The 18,356-nt window shown below is 40.9% G+C and overlaps 2 protein-coding genes across 5 annotated transcripts in view; both read left to right on the forward strand.

Annotated features, from left to right (window-relative positions):
- The window catches only part of usp33 (ubiquitin specific peptidase 33), a 31,923-nt gene extending 16,955 nt beyond the window's left edge, over nt 1-14,968 (forward strand). Inside the window, exons 8-24 of one of the 2 annotated variants that reach the window (XM_023294695.3) lie at nt 302-415; nt 569-647; nt 2,481-2,922; nt 3,605-3,745; nt 3,906-4,021; nt 4,528-4,700; nt 4,792-4,862; nt 4,949-4,982; nt 5,087-5,132; nt 5,472-5,652; nt 5,812-5,938; nt 6,641-6,810; nt 10,195-10,276; nt 10,788-10,896; nt 12,337-12,439; nt 13,075-13,143; nt 13,794-14,968. In XM_023294695.3, the coding sequence (XP_023150463.1) occupies nt 302-415; nt 569-647; nt 2,481-2,922; nt 3,605-3,745; nt 3,906-4,021; nt 4,528-4,700; nt 4,792-4,862; nt 4,949-4,982; nt 5,087-5,132; nt 5,472-5,652; nt 5,812-5,938; nt 6,641-6,810; nt 10,195-10,276; nt 10,788-10,896; nt 12,337-12,439; nt 13,075-13,143; nt 13,794-13,951 (2,215 nt within the window). In that variant the 3' untranslated portion in view covers nt 13,952-14,968. The remainder of the gene's footprint in view (nt 1-301; nt 416-568; nt 648-2,480; nt 2,923-3,604; nt 3,746-3,905; nt 4,022-4,527; nt 4,701-4,791; nt 4,863-4,948; nt 4,983-5,086; nt 5,133-5,471; nt 5,653-5,811; nt 5,939-6,640; nt 6,811-10,194; nt 10,277-10,787; nt 10,897-12,336; nt 12,440-13,074; nt 13,144-13,793) is intronic. The other variant, XM_035941168.2, reaches the window with a different exon arrangement.
- A 112-nt stretch (nt 14,969-15,080) lies between these two features.
- zzz3 (zinc finger, ZZ-type containing 3) overlaps nt 15,081-18,356 on the forward strand; it is a 30,283-nt gene continuing 27,007 nt past the window's right edge. Inside the window, exon 1 of one of the 3 annotated variants that reach the window (XM_055014575.1) lies at nt 15,081-15,234. The gene's annotated coding sequence lies outside the window, so the exon portion shown is untranslated. Of the gene's footprint in view, nt 15,235-15,850; nt 16,046-16,295; nt 16,486-18,356 lie in introns of those variants that run through there. The other 2 variants (XM_055014577.1, XM_055014578.1) reach the window with 2 other exon arrangements.

An 18,356-nucleotide genomic window follows, 5' to 3' on the forward strand; every position in this document is an offset into this window, starting at 1 on the left:
CATTTTCTGTTTTGTCTGACCTCTGTGAGTATAATAGAAGAAACGCTCTGAATCTCGAATGATGAGTTGATATTAGAGGGTCCAAAAATCCATTTACAAACATAGCAGATTCTTCTAACTGTCCACAGTCCCGTGTTTCACCCAGTTTATCTTGTTGATGTTTATATTCATTTTTTGCATTGTGTTCCAATCTTTTTGGTATAATGGTAACCAAGCAATAACTCTTCTGTCAAGGGAGGATATACATATTGCCTTGTTTGTTCTTACATATGATGTAATCATCTTTTTTTCCCCTCTGCAGCCCGCCCTTGACACAGTTCTTTCTTGAATGTGGTGGCCTGGTGAGGACGGATAAGAAACCTGCTCTCTGCAAAAGCTACCAGAAGCTGGTGTCGGACCTGTGGCACAAAAACAGGTGTTTGTCGCTTTGACTGGAGAGTTCAATGCAGTGGTTACTGTATTATTCCTGAGTACAGCAACATTTTTGTAGCAGCAGCTGTTAAATTCCCCCTCTACATCAAGTATAGCAGCACTTTTTTAATCAGGCTGTCATTTTCTGTCGTTGCAGGCCCTCCTACGTCGTCCCGACCAACCTGTTCCAGGGGATCAAAGCCATAAACCCCATGTTTAGAGGATACTCTCAGCAGGTGGGTCGTCCCACATGATGAAACAGATGTGCAATGTTCACATTTCATTATACATCTAAAACACAGAGGCACAGTTTGTAAATACAGGAGATGCTCGACTTACGTCAGAGTTCCATTCCTGCAGATAGGTGTAAGCTGATTTTTGCCGTGAGTCAGAACTCTGGTGAAAACATAAACAAAGCCGTTCCGTGCATCACAATATCAATCAGTTCTTCATACAGTCCTGAATACCAACGACTTCCATGCATGTATGAATCATTTTACTAGAAGATAACAGAATATTGTAATGGACGGATATTGATGTTGAGGTTTCAATGTTTATTGTTCAGTTCCAGATTTACCTAATGTCAGTGAACGTGCCATGTTTAGTTAGTTCACCTCTGATTGGCTGAGAGTCAGCAGTAGAGAGAGCTGGGAACGGCGGCTAATTCTGGAGCTAAGTTATGGGGTTTTTCTAGTTATTCTGGTGTTGGCTATGGTCCACAGTAACCTGTGTGAAGGTTCAATAAACCAGCAGAGAACCAGATAAAGTCTCACTCATTCATCACAGAGGGTCGCTACAATATGTTGACCTGTTTTTACAACGTGACCCATGTTGGTCGGTGTTTCTTCCTGTTCCCAGCGTTTTATTCTGTCTAATTTCACTTCCATGGAGACGGATTTCCTTTTCTTCCAAGCATCAGAAGAGTCTGACTTACACTGGGAGCCATAATGAAGGACAAAAAGTTAGTGAATGTAGCACAATCCAAGGTGGAGTACAACCAGAAAATGGAAACAAAGCCGTCTGATAGCGATGCATGACGACGTATTCATCCGCTCGTCAACTGGTTCCGTGTAACCAGTTCTGACATAACGATGAAACGCCATAGGTCGATGACGTCGTGCACCAAGGACTTCCTGTATGTTTTTATCATATGTTGAAAAATGGATCAGCTGCTGTGAGTCCGACACGTGGATTTCTGCCTTAAATTCTGTGATATTTGGGTGTTTCAAGGTCATGTCAAAATGTTTGTCTAATGCGTTATTTTCACTTGTTTTATAATACTGTATGGAATCTGTACCGAGCTGGGGTTATTGTTGGTCTGGCCTCAGACCATTAAGTTGTCCAGACTCTTACACAGTCTCTGCTGTTTCTTTTCCACTCCATATCACTCCATTCTCATTTCTTTACAGAAATTACATTACCTCCATCTCCAATCACTCAATCAGATAAACTTCAGTTACTGACTGGCAGCTTCTTACTTTGACACACAGTTCCACACATTAGGCCTAAAGGTAAATTGCTTGATTTGATTCCAGGTGGAGCTTGAAAGCAAGGTTTTTACACATAAATGATTTCAGGAGACATTAAACTGAAGCACTCCCTGTCTTTGGCCAGTGTCCGTAAATGAGCGTTTTATAAGCTTGAATGGTGAAATGATAAAAGAGCCTGTTTCCTCTCGGCTTGCCAGTGTTTGTTCAGAGGAGTTAACTGAGGAATATTCATTTGTCACGCGACGCTGGGCTGCACAGCCGTGGATTTAGCAGCGCTTTGAATGGAGTGAACGTTCCAGCTACTGGGAGAGGAGTGTTCATTCGGCTTGAAGAGGGAGATTGGATGTCTGAGGTTCATTAAGTTTGATTACACATTCACAGGCTTTTGGTTTCTGATTCTGTGATCCAGGATTGGGATAAACAAGGAGGTGCAGTGGTTTCTGTAGCTTTACTACATCTGGCAAACTCCAATATATTTTGAAGTTCTTTTCAGAGAGATGTAAAAAACGGAACAACTCTTTGATTTTACTGGAAATAACTGGCAGCTAATATTTAGTGTTATCCACACTTGACCTCCAGGACTCCCAGGAGTTTCTGCGCTGCCTGATGGATCAACTTCATGAGGAGCTGAAGGAGCCGCTAGCTGAGCCCTACGACCAGTCCAACGGCATCTCCGTGGATGACAGCCCCGAGGAGGACAACCACAGCCAGTCAGACGAATTCCAGTCATGCGAGTCCTGCGGCAGCAGCGAGAGGGCCGACAACGAGGTGCAGGGAGGGAATGTGATGATGGACGACACCAACGAGGCGGAGATGCTGATTCCTGAGCCAGACGAGATCCAAGCCAACAGGGAGTGGCAGAAAGAGAAGAACATGATTAATGACCTCTACCGCTCCGGGGTTACTGGCGTTATGGGAGGAAGCACCAGAGCGGACATCGACAAAGACGTTGACACCACCACCGAGACCACGCCCATCATCAGCAGCCAAGGAGCCATCAAGGCTCAGAGCAGAACATCAGGTAAACATGTTGAAGAGCAAGGCAGGATCTCATTCCCTGTCATGATTTTCAGTTTATTTAATTACATTCTTGGCTTTTTGATATTCGGTGTGAAATGTATGACTTTAACCCTCATGTCGTCCTGTGGGTCAAAATTGGTCCGTTTTAAAGTTTGAAAATGTGGAAAAAATATATATTTTCACAGTGAAACTTCTGATGTCCACAGTTTCAACATTTTTGGGAAATCTTTGAACATTTTTTGGTGGAAAAAAAGAAATGTTAAAAATGTTTTTTAAGAACATTCACAAAAAAATCAACCAAAATCCAGCGAAATTTGCTGGATTTTGGTTGATTTTTATGAATGTTCTTAACAGGATATTAGAAGTTTTACTGATATATATGGAATCGCTTTAGATATTTTTAGGATTTTTTGGAAGATTTTTACTAATTTTTTTGAAAATATTTACAAGAATTTTCTTGCCAAATTTGGGGGATTTTTTTAAAATTATTTTTAAAATTTTTTTTAAGAAAACTTTTAAGGGAAACTTTTAAGGAATTATTGGAATTTTCTTCCTGAAGGTTTTGCAAATTTTTAGAAAGTGTAGGATTTTTTTTCTGAATTTTTTGCAATACTTTTTGTTGCCCATAAATGAGGACAACAGGAGGGTTAAGGGTCTCAAAAACGTGTCCCTCTGTCTCCCAGATTGCTTTCCAGATATCCAAATGTGCAACACAACAAGACCACAGAGTCCAGTCCCCATGGAGGGACACATCCCCAAAATGTCCAGCAGCCCACCCAAAGCCCCCTCCGGCTGGCCCAGCCTGAATCCTGCACACAAGAAAGGTATGGAGCTCTGTTTGTCAGCGGCATGTCAAGGCTGAAAGTCTAAAACGTTAAGAGGTTAGGAAGGTAACAGAATCCTCAGACTGTCTTTGCTGACTCTGGTGTCAGACTTACTGTACTGGAAATCACTGTTCTCATGTTTCTCTCTGCCCTCCTTCAGCAGTGACCACATTCTCCCCACCAAAGAACAAGCGTCAGAAGAAATATCGCAGCGTCATCTCAGATGTGTTCGACGGGACCATCGTCAGCTCAGTTCAGTGCCTCACCTGCGATCGGGTTAGTGCCGCTCTTCCCTTCATGCGTTGAGATGATGGGATTGCTGAGAGAGTGAGGGAGTCTTAGGGAACAAGATTATGCCAGTGGTCACATCAAGGTCTGACAGTCATGTTTTGACCTGGTTAACATGTAAATACAGTGTTTTTAACCCTCGTGTCGTCCTGTGGGTCAAAATTCAGCCGGTTTAAAGACTGAAAATGTGGGGAAAAAAAATAAAAAATTTCACAGTGAAACTTCTGATGTCCACATTTTCAACATTTTTGGGAAATCTTTGAACATTTTGTGGTGGAAAAAAAGAACTGTTAAGAATGTTTCTTAAGAACATTCACATAAAAATCTACGAAAATCAAATGAATTACTGTGAAAATTTTTTTTTTTTTCCCCCACATTTCCATACTTTAAAACGGGTCAATTTCGACCCGCAGGACGACACGAGGGTTAATAATAATCTGCTAGACGGTGACATAACTCCTTCACCGAAGCTTTCCTGTCTGTGTGGCTGTCAGGTGTCCGTGACCCTGGAGAACTTCCAGGATATTTCGTTGCCCATCCCGGGGAAGGAAGACCTGGCCAAGCTCCACTCCTCCACCCACCAGACCTCCCTGGTGAAGGCCGGCTCCTGTGGGGAAGCTTACGCCCCGCAGGGGTGGATCGCGTTTGTCATGGAGTACATCAAGAGGTGTGCATCACCACGTCTGTTTATTTACATCAGGTTCTAGTGAATGGCCGTGTCTGTGTACAATTCACTTCTCTGTTTGTTTCTTCTGTAGTTGGTTCTGGGGTCCAGTGGTTACGCTACAGGACTGCCTCGCAGCTTTCTTTGCCAGAGATGAACTAAAGGGTAAAGCAAGTGGGCGGCAGAATATGTCCTGCTAACACAAACATTAGGATTGATGTGTCAATAATTGTGGGTTTGTTATTTTCTAGGTGACAACATGTACAGCTGTGAAAAATGCAAGAAGTGAGTAATGTGGATGGCTTTGGTGAACACTAAACTGGACGAAACACGAGAACGACTGCAACCTGTGATGATTTTACATCTTCTTTGTCTTTTTCTCCTCTCAGATTGCGAAACGGAGTCAAATTCTGTAAAATGCAAAGCTTGCCAGAGGTACGCAGACATTTCCAGTGAATCATGCTGTAAAGAAACTGAACTCTAAGTGCAGAATACAGTTGCATGCAACATGATTCAACATGGATCATTCTACAATCTGCTTTTTGTAAAAAAGTTTAAACTTTGGATGTATTCTGAATAAAATCTAAATTTTTGGGGGGTTTATATTTCAATAAACTAACTGTTCTCCTCTGATATGATTTAGTCGCCTGCAGCTGGAATGTTGCTCATTTAGCCAGAATGTCAGAAATATCAGGAAGTTGAATCATTCTGCATGCAGCTGTATTTCCAAATACGAGGTTTCTGAAATGAAACCTTTGCGTTGCTCTGCTGCAGATCCTGTGTATTCACTTGAAGCGCTTCAGACACGAGCTGATGTTCTCTACCAAGATCAGCACCCACGTTTCTTTCCCACTCGAAGGCCTGGACCTGCAGCCTTTCCTGGCCAAAGACAGCTCTGCCCAGACCACCAACTACGACCTGCTGTCCGTCATCTGCCACCATGGCACTGCCAGCAGTGAGTGGGCCGAGTCCCTCCCCTTCCTGCATGAGGCTGGGGCAGCTGCCACCGGTTGGCACATTGAGAGCCCCGCTTTCATTAGCTTGGAGATAGAATTCACACATACTGGTTAGACTTGTGAATACCGCTCTAATACATTCCTCTGTCTCATCCCAGGCGGCCACTACATCGCCTACTGCAGGAACGACGTCAACAATCTGTGGTATGAATTCGACGACCAGAGTGTGACCGAGGTGTCAGAGTCCTGCGTCCAGAACGCCGAAGCTTATGTGCTCTTTTATAAGTAAGAAACACACTCAGCTTAACCCTCGTGTCGTCCTGCGGGTCACATTGACCCATTTTAAAGTTTGAAAATGTGGGGAAAAAAATATATTTTCACAGTGAAACTTCTGATGTCCACATTTTCAACATTTTTGGGATATCTTTGAACATTTTTTGGTGGAAAAAGAAATGTTAAAAATGTTTCTTAAGAACATTGACAAAAAAATCAACCAAAATCCAGTGAATTTTGCTGGATTTTGGTTGATTTTTATGTGAATGTTCTTAAAGAAAATATTAAAAGTTTTACTGATATATATTTAATCACTAGATATTTTTCGAAGATTTTTTTGGAAGATTTTTACTCATTTTTTGAAAATATTTACAAGAATTTTATTTCCAAATTTGGGGGATTTTTTTTAAAAATAAAACTTTTAAGGGAAACTTTTAAGGAATTACTGGAATTTTCTTCCTGAAGGTTTTGCAAATTTTCAGAAATTTGGGGAATTTTTTGCTGAATTTTTGGATTTTTTTCCAGACAAAGAAACAATATTTTTTGGTGTCTGTAAATGAAGACAGCAGGAGGGTTAAACAACCACTGAACAGCCACTCATTTATCTGTGTAGCATTTTGAAATTCACGGGGCTCCTGTGATTTTCTAACTTCCGTCTTACTTTTGATCTTCCGGCTGCGATGCTGATTAATGCGTGTTCTGTTTCCGTGGCAGAAAGAGCAACGAGGACGCTCTGAAGGAACGCAGGAGGGTGTCAGGCTTATTCAACATGATGGAGCCCAGCCTCCTGCAGTTCTACGTCTCCAGACAGTGGCTGAACAAGTTCAAGACCTTCGCTGAGCCGGGTCCCATCTCAAACGATGACTTCCTGTGTCTGCATGGAGGTTCGTGAGACTATTTCTTACAGAAACCACCCCGAGGTTGATCTGTCTTTTTCTTTACGCTGCGTCCCAACAGTTTATTGCTTTTTGTCCTGGCTGAGGATTTTTGATTTGAACAGAAACAGGACAACATTCCCTCTCAAACTTCAAAAGGAGATTTTGCTTCTATTTGTCAAGTTGATCCTTCGCTTTCCTTTTAGCAGAGAAGAGGAAAAGATCCAATAACGCTCTTTTATTCTCAGGCCTCAGATGAAACTGAACATGAAGTATTTTTTTTTTCTATTTAACCTTTATTTAACCAGGAGAGATCCCATTGAGATTAAGAACCTCTTTTTCAAGGGAGTCCTGGCCAAGATAGGCAGCAGCACGTACAAAGCACAGTTATAAAGTTACACAGTTAAAACATAATTAAAATGAGAAAAAAATGATAATAATAATTAAATTTACAAGCAAGTTCTAAAAAACAAGTGCATGTTGTGGAAACGGCCTCAAGAACTCGCAGTTTAGATTTAAAGGCACTCAATGAGATTAAGTCAGTTAATTTCCAGTCTTTCTGCAACATATTCCAGGCAGAAGGTGCAGAATAAACAAAAGCCTTTTTACCCAGTTCAGTATGAACACATGGAACTGAAAGCAACAGATGATCTTGTGATCGAAGCGAGCGAAGATCACAAGTTTTCTGTGCTGTTAAGGAGCAAATGTAGGAGGGCAGTAGTCCAAGTATTGCCTTATATATGAAAATATACCAGTAATGGATCCTTCTGGTGGCTAAAGCTGCCATCCCACCCAAGAGTAGAACTCTCAGTGATGCGTTGACATTTTACAGTTCGTAATAAACCTCAACGAAGCTCGGTAAGCAGTGTCAACCATCCGAAGCATTCATATACAAAAGATCTCCATAATCCAACACAGACAGAAAGTTGCAGCGACAAGCTGCTTTTTTACACTAAAAGAAAAACACAACTTGTTTCAAAAATAACCAAGTTTTAGCCTCAGCTTCCTCACAAGATTCTCCACATGTGGCTTGAAAGTGAGGGAGTCATCAGGTATTTATACACGTGGACCACCTTTATTTCATTTCCCTCCAGTGTGGACACTGAGGGAAATATCTGTGGCCACTTCCTAGAGCTGGAGAACAACATCAGCTTAGTCTTGTCTGCATTGAGAACAAGTTTCAGGTCAAGTAATGAGTGCTGGACAGCAACAAAGGCTTTCTGCAGGGATTCAACAGCCTGAACAAGAGTTGATCCACAGCAGTAAATAACTGTGTCATCATCATAGAAATGCAGATTAGCATCTGACTAATTTAGACCTAGATCACTGATATAATGAATAAAAGTGGACCTAATACAGAGCCCTGCGGCACTGTATGAAGTTTTTGAAGAAGTTGTGAGGCTACAGTGGCAACAGGGAATGTGTTTCATATTTTAAATAAGCACCTGCAAGTTGTTTGCAGCTATATGCCCATAATAAGCGTCTGGTCAGGTACAGGAGCAGAGATGATATCAGTGCAGGTTAACCAGGTCAAAACTCTAATTCAAGATATCTGTAATTAAATTCTGACGTATTGTAATTCCGGTTTGACATCTCCACAACGTCCAGTTAAAACATAATTAAAGATATCTGAAAGGTCAGTGTGCGTAGCTGGAATTGAGGAGGATTAAAGACATCCTGAAGTAGATTTACGACCAGTCAGAGCTAAACTGCAGATATCTGAAACTGGAAACGTCCTTATTCAGGTGTCTGCAGGTGAACTGTAGATATCAGTAATGAGCGAGTGATGTCATTTGTGCTAGGAAATTATGTTGATACCTGAAATGAAACTGTAGATGGATGGAACTGAATTCCTGATATCTGCAGTCTGACTGTTAAATGTTAGAACAGCTCGTCATTGCTTCCTCGAGTAACGGATATTAATTATTTTTCTAGTGTGTATCATCAGAGCAACGATTCCCAAAGTGGCTGTCAGGAATCTTCAGGGAGTCCCAAGCTTTTAAAAGGATTGAAAATAAATGAATTAATTAAACTGAATTCAGCCGCAGAAAAATATTTTTTGGATTCTTCAACCCTTTCAAGGCGTCTGACTAAATAATGCAAGAATTCTGAGCTTCTTATGAACGACACCATCCAAGATCTACTGTTTGAGTTGGACGCTGCTGCATTTTGATCTGGACTCTTTTAGATCCCAAACTTTACAGTAGTCAAACTAGAATAACTCTACATGGGGTCACAGGTTGAAAGGACAAGTAGCTTTATTCTTCATTCCAGTTAGAAATTAAAGATTCTCCCTTTAAAGGTAGGCACAGATTCTATCGACAGGTTGAAGATATATCAAATTTGCAAAACCTTCAGGAAGAAAATTCCAATAATTCCTTAAAAATTTCCCTTAAAAGTTTTATTTTAAAAAAGAAAAAATCCCCCAAATTTGACAAGAAAATTCTTGTAGATATTTTTTAAAAATGAATAAAAATGTTCCAAAAAAAATCCTAAAAATATCTAAAGTATTTACATATATATCAGTAAAACCTCTTATATTTTCTTTAAGAAAATTCACATAAAAATCAACCAAAATCCAGTGAATTTCGCTGGATTTTGGTTGATTTTTATGTGAATGTTCTCAAGAAACATTTTTAGCATTTCTGTTTTTCCACCAAAAAATGTTCAAAGATTTCCCAAAAATGTTGACAATGTGGACATCAGAAGTTTCACTGTGAAAATATATATTTTTTCCCACATTTTCAAACTTTAAAATGGGTCAATTTGACCCACAGGACGACACGAGGGTTAAATGAGGCTGCAGATATCTGGAGTTAGGAGCTACGGCAAGCGGGAGGTGGAGAAGCTTTTCAAACACATTACAGCACATATGACAGCCGTTTTACTGCCGCATCAGAGCAGCAGGAGGCCAGAACTCTGGTAATTTTCACCAGAAGTTTCTTGTTTTTTTTCCAACGTGCTCCTCAAGCTCCACCCCAGCAGCTACTTCTGACCACACCGTTCAAATGCTTCACTGGAGCAGCATCAAAGTCTCTGTGATGTTTGAGATGTTTGCAGCTATTATTTTGAATTTAAGATATTTTCTTGCCACATACAGAGAGACAAACGTTCTAGGTATCACGAATGAAAATCCATTCTAGAATGTCACGCTGTAATTACGGCTAGTCAAAATGACATTATTTCTAAATCTGGAGAGTCTAATTTAGCTATTAAATGTCAGAATGGCTTGCTGTAGAGAGCGCAGTGGGTTAGACAGATGTGTGCGTCGTCCTTCTTGTCCTGTTTAACAGACTATCAGTAGCAGCGCTTTCACCTCTGATCTGTATCTGTGGAATTAATGTGGAATTAATGTCTCTGTAACGTCTGATGGAGGTTTCACTGTTTCATCAGGCGTGCCGCCCAACAAAGCAAATCTGATCGACGACCTGGTGGTGATGCTGCCTCAGAACGTGTGGGATCACCTGTACAGCAGGTAAGCCGGCCCGCTGCTGGAGCTGGAGGCTTCAAATATTTCCAGTCGGGATGTCCGATATTGGCTTTTTTGCTGATAACCGATACACCGATATTGTCCAACTCTCAGTTACCGATATCTATGGGCTATTTAGCTAATTCTAGGTAACATCACATATCTCCTGTGGTGGAATTAACACATCATGTCTCATTTTATTGTGATGCTCCATTGGATGCATTCTCAGATGCAACAAGGCTTTCAGATGGAAACATTGTCTGAGCAAAATAAGAAAACTACTTCAACTGAAGTTGTGGAAAAAATTACATATCCCTCCCCCTATGAGTCTATTACATAAATCCAGGCATTATTTTACCGGTTTTCATGATAGACAAAAAAACGGCAATGATATTGACCGATATTGCAGTTTTATGCCAATATCACGACATCCCTCATTTCCAGATCTCACAGTGGCGGTGTAGTTTCCTTTTTGTGGAGTCGGTTCCATCAGTTTGTGTGTCCTATTTCCCTGCAGGTACGGAGGAGGACCAGCTGTCAACCACCTGTACGTTTGCCACACCTGTCAGATCGAGATAGAAAAACTGGAGAAACGGCGCAAGTCGGAGCTGGACATGTTTGTCAGGGTAAGAGTGTTTTGTTTTTTTTTCTCCTGAAAGGCTCTGGAGAAGATGAAACTAGGGGCAGTGATGAAGCTCTGTGTGTCTCCTGTCTGTTTAACCCTCAAAATTGACCCGTTTTAAAGTTTGAGAATGTGGGGAAAAAATATATATTTTCACAGTGAAACTTCTGATGTCCATATTTTCAACATTTTTAGGAAATCTTTGAACAGTTTTTGGTGGAAAAAAATCTTTACAAACATGTTTCTGAAGAATATTCACATAAAAATCAACCAAGATCCAGTGAAATTTGCTGGATTTTGGTGAAATTTTTGAGAAAAAATGATATTCTTTTCTCTTTTGTTGTTTTGTGTTTCCTTTTTGTCTCGCTTGTGTTTGTCTATTTTTTTGTTTTGTTTCTCGCTTTTGTCGCTTTGTGTCTCATTTTTGTTATTTTATGTCTTTTTTTGTCTTTTTTTGTCTTTTTTTTGTCATTTGTCTCATGTTTTTGTCGTTTCGTGTCTCATTTTTGTTGTTTTTTTGTCTCTTTGGTCGTTTGTCTCATGTTTTTGTCGTTTTGTGTCTCGTTTTTGTAATATTTTGTGTTGTTTTTGTCTTTTTTTGTCGTTTGTCTCATGTTTTTGTCGTTTTGTCTGCCCTTGTTTAACCCTCGTGTTGTCCTGCAAATTTCACTGGATTTTGGTTGATTTTTTTTGTGAATGTTCTTAAAGAAAATATTAGAAGTTTTCCTGATATATATGGAATCACTTTAAATATTTTTAGGATTTTTTTGGAAGATTTTTACTCATTTTTGAAAATATTTACAAGAATTTTCTTTCCAAATTTGGGGGATTTTTAAAAAAAAAAAAATAAAACTTTTAAGGCAAACTTAAGGAAATATTAGAATTTTCTTCCTGAAGGTTTTGCAAATTTTCAGAAGTTTGGGGAATTTTATGGCTGAATTTTAGGATTTTTTTCAAACAAGGAAACAATATTTTTTGGTGCCCATAAATGAGGACAACGGGAGGGTTAACCAGCAGATGGGCTGCATGTGTCAGGGCTCTTCACCCCGGCAGGAGATGAGAGGTTTTAGCCTGATGAAAGCCTTATCATGAATGCATTGGGACAGATGCAGCTGTTATTGCCTCCTCAGTGTGCCCACTCACACAATGGCTGCTCAGAGGAGAGATAAATGTTGTGCAAAGAGGAAAAAAAAGCTCCAGTAAAAGCTAACAAGAAGAGCAGGGACTGTGTCATTTCCAAGAAAGATGAAATTGGTGCAGTGTGGTGTTAAGACTGCCTTCTAATTGGAATAACTACCACAGAGAATTGATTAGCTTTTCCATCTCCTCTCCTCTCAATCCTTTCATCCTCACTTAATTTTTTTCTCCCCCCCCATCCCTCCTCGTCCTCCCTCTTGTCTCCACCGCTCACTCCTCCCCCACTTCCTCTGTCTCCTCTCTGTAGCTGAACAAGGCGTTCCAGGAGGAGGAGTCTCCGGTGGTCATATACTGCATCAGCATGCAGTGGTTTCGTGAGTGGGAGGGCTTTGTCAAAGGAAAAGACAATGGTAATTGGACAGAAGTCTCTCCTTTCCACCCCCAGTCCTGTTTAAATGTCTGATTGAAAAGGTTAAATGTCTCCCATGTGACAACCGCATTTTATATCTGCTTCTGATTTATCATTTATTTTAATCTCGTGCACATTTGTCTTTTAAAACTAGTGTGTATATGTTTGTGGATGTGGGAAAAACGGCGTTATTTTGTCTGTTGAGAATCTAAATTCTCTGGCGATCAGCTCATGTTCAAAAGAAACCGAGGAGTCCCGTTTCTCCTCTTGATTCATCTTCAAAGAACTCGCTCTGGTCCCCCGAGTCTGGTTTCTCTGCTGCCAGAGCAAAATGAAGAGTCAGAATGTATTTCATTTTTATTCCGCTTGTTCTCATTTTTTCTGGCTTGCCTGGCTTTGTATTGTCATATCTATTTATAACGGCTCGCATCTGGCATGTCTTTCTTCCCTCTGACTTCTGCTCCTCTGATATTTGTTTTCTCTCTGTCGCAAATAGGGAGCAGACAAAAAACATTTGACATTTTAACATCGCTGCTCTTTGAAACGCTTAGATTGAGAATCTATCTCTGAAGAATGTTGTATATAATTGAACAAGTAATTGTCTTTTCTTTCTTGTTTCTTTCTTTTTTTCTTAAGATCCACCGGGACCCATTGATAATTCCAAGATAACAGTAAACAAGAACGGCCATTTAACGCTCAAACAAGGTACAAATATTACTCCATTAATGCTGTATGATATTACTTTGTCCCTGTTTGTCTCATGTATGAATGATTCTTTGTTTAGGACAGGAGTGTCAAACTCATCTTAGTCCAGGTTCCACATTCAGCCCGATTTGATCTCAAATGGACCGGACCAGTAAATTAACAGGATAACAACCTGTAAATAACACCAATTTTTTCCTTTGTTTTAGTGCAAAAAAGTACATTCGGAAAATTTTCACATTTAAGGAATTATCTTTTTACAAAACATTCTCAACATTAAATTTCTTCAGAAAAATAAATAGAATTTCACCAACATTCAGCCTCAGTTTATCATTTTCACATTACCACTTCCAGATGACAGAGTGTCGACAAAGGAACACAACATTTAGTCATCTGGAACTGAACCATAGAGGATTCGACTTTATCATCAAAACGACAAAAAACAAGAAAAAAATGTCTTCTGGAATTTTTCCACTTTGAGGGCCGGATTGGACCCTCTGGAGGGCCACTTTTGGCCCGCGGGCCACATGTTGGACACCCCTGGCTTAGGGAATTGTAAGAAGCATGAAATAGGCAAATGATAGAGGACATTTGTAGTGATATCTTTACTTTATTTAGTGATATACGAGTGTTTACTTCTTCTGACCCCACAGGAGCAGATTCGGGGCAGATCTCTGAAGAGACATGGAACTTCCTCCACTCGATCTACGGCGGTGGTCCACTGGTGACGGTCCGGCCGAGCGTCGGCCACCAGGAAGCAGAATCCTCACAGTCGGAGGAGAAGATTGAGGTGGAGACGCGCTCCGTCTAATCGGGCATTCGGCAGCAAGCGACGAAATAAATGAAATGAAAAGCCTTTTATTTTGCACTCGACTTTTAGTTTTGAAGCATTCAAGCTGAGGACCTCATCTTTCCTGCTACCTGATGGCCTTTGACAGGGGAATTAACATGTCTGGGAAGGTTTGTCAAGTTGTACAAATCTGTATAAAGAGCTCTGAAATTTCTATTAGCACTGTAGTATTCATGTGTCAGGTTGTTTTCAGAACCAAGCATTTAAATTATGTGCAGCTAAAAATTCCACTGAATGCCATATTTCTTTTTTTTTCCTTGACCAAACGAGCACATATTGTATTACCATGTGTCTTCTGTTGCTCATGTTGATGAATCACATTATCTTGCTGTAGATATATCTCACATTTTTCTTGTTGTACGAGAATATTGTCCGACGAATGGCGAGGAGAGCAAAATGTGACACTTAAAAGTGGTGAAAATCTAAAAGGTTATGAAGGGACTAAAAGCTGACTAGTCTCAGGAATGAATTTTGTGTTTTTGCACTGTTTTGTAGACGTACAACTTGGCATGCTCACACAAACGTCTGCTTTGCATTTGAATGTACCAGTACTGATAGTATTTTGGTCAAGATTCAGCACTTGGGTATTTATCACAGAAGGGAGCGATCTCGTAATATGATGTCTATAGATTTTTTTTTTTGTAGAAAATGGCAGAATGCATGCTTTAACACTCAGTTTAACATCACATGTATCTGCATGTAAATGAAAGCTGCTCATAAAATGTGCACGCAATCCGGATCTCTCTTCACTAAATTGTACAGCTGCAGAAAACATTGTGGTATGTAATCAGCATCATCATCATCAGCAGCAGTCTAATCAATTAAAGGCATTATTTTTGTGTATGGGCATGGTGTTGCTTCATGTGTTGGCTGATAGGGGCTCAACAGAATGCTGTACTTCCAAGTTTTTGCATATGAGTAAGATCTATCCTGATTTTTGCTGGCTGACACTATTAAAACTTGATGAAAACATGTTGATTCGTGTCACTCTTTGCTGTTTTGTTGCGTAAGAAACGAAGAAAAGTTCAACTGTGTGTTATCCGTCATAAAAGTGTGAATAAACAGTCATCAATTAAGCCAGGTGACACCGAGGAGTGTGTGACCGGGGGCACGGTTGGCAGGGGCAGAAATGTACAGGATAGTGTTGCATTTTGAGAGAGCGGTGGAGTCTGCTGCTCACACACCCCGACTAGTTGACTGGACTGAAAACATGGCTGAACGTGCAGCACATTTACGGAAGTGAGGTATGTGTAATTCTCGAGCTACAAAAAGCTGTTTAGAAGTGTGCCTCCAGTTCGGTGCTTGTGATAGAGCAAATAACAAAACCTGAATTTAGTAGCCCACCAAAAATGTGCGTGACCGTCATTGCCGGCAGTACACAAATACATCGGCAAAGTTATGCGCCGAACAATCAGCTAGCGTGGCTCGCTGCGGCTAGCCGCTGCTGCTAACTGGCTACCAAACAGACGTTAGCTGGGCTGCTAACTGGCTACCAGGAGCCGTTATACTGCTGGGCTGCTAACTGGTTACCAACAGCCGCTAAATTGCTGGGCTGCTAACCATGCTAACCAACAGCCGTTAAACTGCTGGGCTGCTAACTGGCTACGAACAGCCGTTACACTACTGGGCTGCTAAGTGGCTACCAACAGCCGTTAAACTGCTGGGCTGCTAACCATGCTAACCAACAGTCGTTACACTGCTGGGCTGCCAACTTGATACCAGCAACCATTAAACTGCTAGGCTGCTAACTGGCTACCAACAGCCGTTATGCTGCCGGGCTGCTAACCAGTCTGAGATATAAACCTCGGCGAAACACAATGTTAGTAGCGATTCCTTCCGTCTGTTTGTTGTGTTTAGTGGCGGAGTCCGTGTCAGTTGTCGAGCTAGCTGGCTAGCATGTGCACGTTAATAGAGGGGCTACATCTGATTAACGGGAAGACTAGCCGAGAAGAACTAGTGGAGGTAACGTTAGCCAACTTGGCTAACTAGTCGACCACAACAGAGACAGAAAAAATGGCTCTGTTGGACTGCGGAGTGTCACAGGGAGCGTGTAAGGTAATATTTGAATCCCACTGGTGCAACAGTCTGCGGTTTGGTGCTTCAAGTGTTAATGTTTTATATTTAGCTCCGGGAGCTAACAGTGAGTTAGTTTGCTACGGTTAGCCCGCTAAACGGCATGCTAGGTCAACTAAGGTTTGCTTGTGAAGTTGCTAACGTTTAGCCAGCTCCGGGGACTAACCAGGTTGTTTTGGGTTATAACGGGTGTGTGCGCGTCTGGACTTTTTAACGTGAACTTTGTGCTCCGCCTGCTGCAAACTAACGTTAACTTAACCGGCGGCACGTGCTGCTAGTTTCACGGCATCCTCGTGCCTCCAACTTTTTGAGCTCGCCGCAGCCGATTAGCCGGGATGCTGGGTTTTTCATCGGTACATACAGCGGCACCACTGCGCGGATTTTTTATTGCCAGTAGGCCCCATGGAAGTGTCGAACTACAGGTCAGCTACGGAGATGAGCAGCTCAGCGGGAACAGGCTTGTTTGTGTGCCATAAAACGAATGTGTCCCTCTAAACTTGGACGTTAGCTGAGCTAGTTTGCCAACAATAATTTCCTCAGCTAGCCTGTAAGGTGCGTGTTTACATAGTTGGAAATGGGAACACTGTTGGGTTCATGATGCCAGAAGAACCATCTGTTTTAGTAGGTCTGACACCATGATAGCAATGCAGTCAAACCAGCACGTGTTACCCTAACTTCACAACCAAACAAGCGCTTTAGGCATCAGCAGGAAGTGACACCAGAATACACACTCAAATATCACATTTTCCTTTGGATTAGTAACCTAAACTTTGAGCTTACAAATTGGTCTTTGGTCTAAAGTTGTGGTTTCAAACCAGTGTCTACTTGTGACTCTTTGTTGGATGTTCAGGCCTAAGTGCTGGCAGATTTATCAGCATGGTTTATCTCTGATATCACATTTTTTTCCTATTTTGGAGCACTTTTGTGGGCCTGAAGAGTTGAAAACAACCAATATTTAATGATACCTTGAACTTGGACGTTAGCTGAAATGGTTTCCGAACAATAATCTTCAGTTTGGGTGTAAGGTGTGTGTTTACGTAGATGGAGTTTGTAGCCTTAATATCCTAATGGGAGCACTTGGTTCATGATGCCAGAAGAACCATCCGTTTTAGCAGGTCTGACACCATACTAGTAATGCAGTCAAACCAGCACGTGTTAACCTAACTTCACAAACAAATAGTCATCAGCAGGAAGTGAGTTATGAATTACAGTGGCACATGGGTGCTGTCTCGGTGGCTGCACTGTAAACTGTTCTCATCTGGGAGTGTAAGTTTACAACCTCTGCTAGGCATTAGTAAATTGTAGATCTGTTGGTTTTAATGAACTGATGTGTTACCAGAACGATCAAGAAAACTTCCGCCGTTAAATGTTTATATATGACACCAGAATACACCCTCAAATATCACATTTTCTTTAAATTAATCACCTAAACTTTGAGCTTACCTGTTGGTTTGTGTTCTAAAATTGTGATTTCAAACCTTTTATAAGCCAACACAGCATCTACTTATGGCTCTCTGTCGGATGTTCAGGCCTAAGTGTTGGAGGATTTATCAGCATGGTTCATCTCTTGTATCAGATTATCAGATTTTTTTTTCTATTTTGGAGTGCTTTTATGGGCCTGTAGAGCTGAAAAAATCCAATATTTAATGATGCCTTGAACTTGAATGTTAGCTGAGCTGGTTTGCCAACAATAATCTTCGGAGATGGGGTTTAAGGTGTGTGTTTTTATTTATGAATGTCGGAGCTTGTGGCCTTAATATCTTAATGAGAACACTGTTTGGTTTATGATGCCAAAAAAGCCATCTGTTTTACCAGGTCTGACACCAGAATAATAGCAGTCAAATCGGCACGTTAGCATAACTTCACAACCAGACAAGCGCTTTAGAGAAGAGCAGGAAGTGAAGTGATGAGGAGTTACAGTGGAACGTGGGTACTCCCTCCCATACTTTGGCTTTAAGACTCTAAATTTATGACTGAACCGTTCCCATCTGTGCGTCTAAGTTTACAACCATGCCAAGTTCACTGGCTATACATTAGTATAATGCAGTAATACTGCAGTGAATATTGGCAAACCCTGCTATGATAAATTGTGATCAGTGGATTTAATTGAGCTGATTTGTTTCCAGAAAGAGCCAGAAAATTTTAATAGTGCTCGTATTCTATTCAGTATAAATTACCACAGGTAAATGTTTATATATGACACCAGAATACACCCTCTAATATAACGTTTTTCTTTGGATTAGTAACCCAAAACTGTTTTTTTGGTCCAACGTCGAGGTTTCAAACCTTTTAT

This window comes from Amphiprion ocellaris, chromosome 10 (assembly GCF_022539595.1).
Source record: "Amphiprion ocellaris isolate individual 3 ecotype Okinawa chromosome 10, ASM2253959v1, whole genome shotgun sequence".
In the NCBI taxonomy this organism is placed as follows: domain Eukaryota; kingdom Metazoa; phylum Chordata; class Actinopteri; family Pomacentridae; genus Amphiprion; species Amphiprion ocellaris.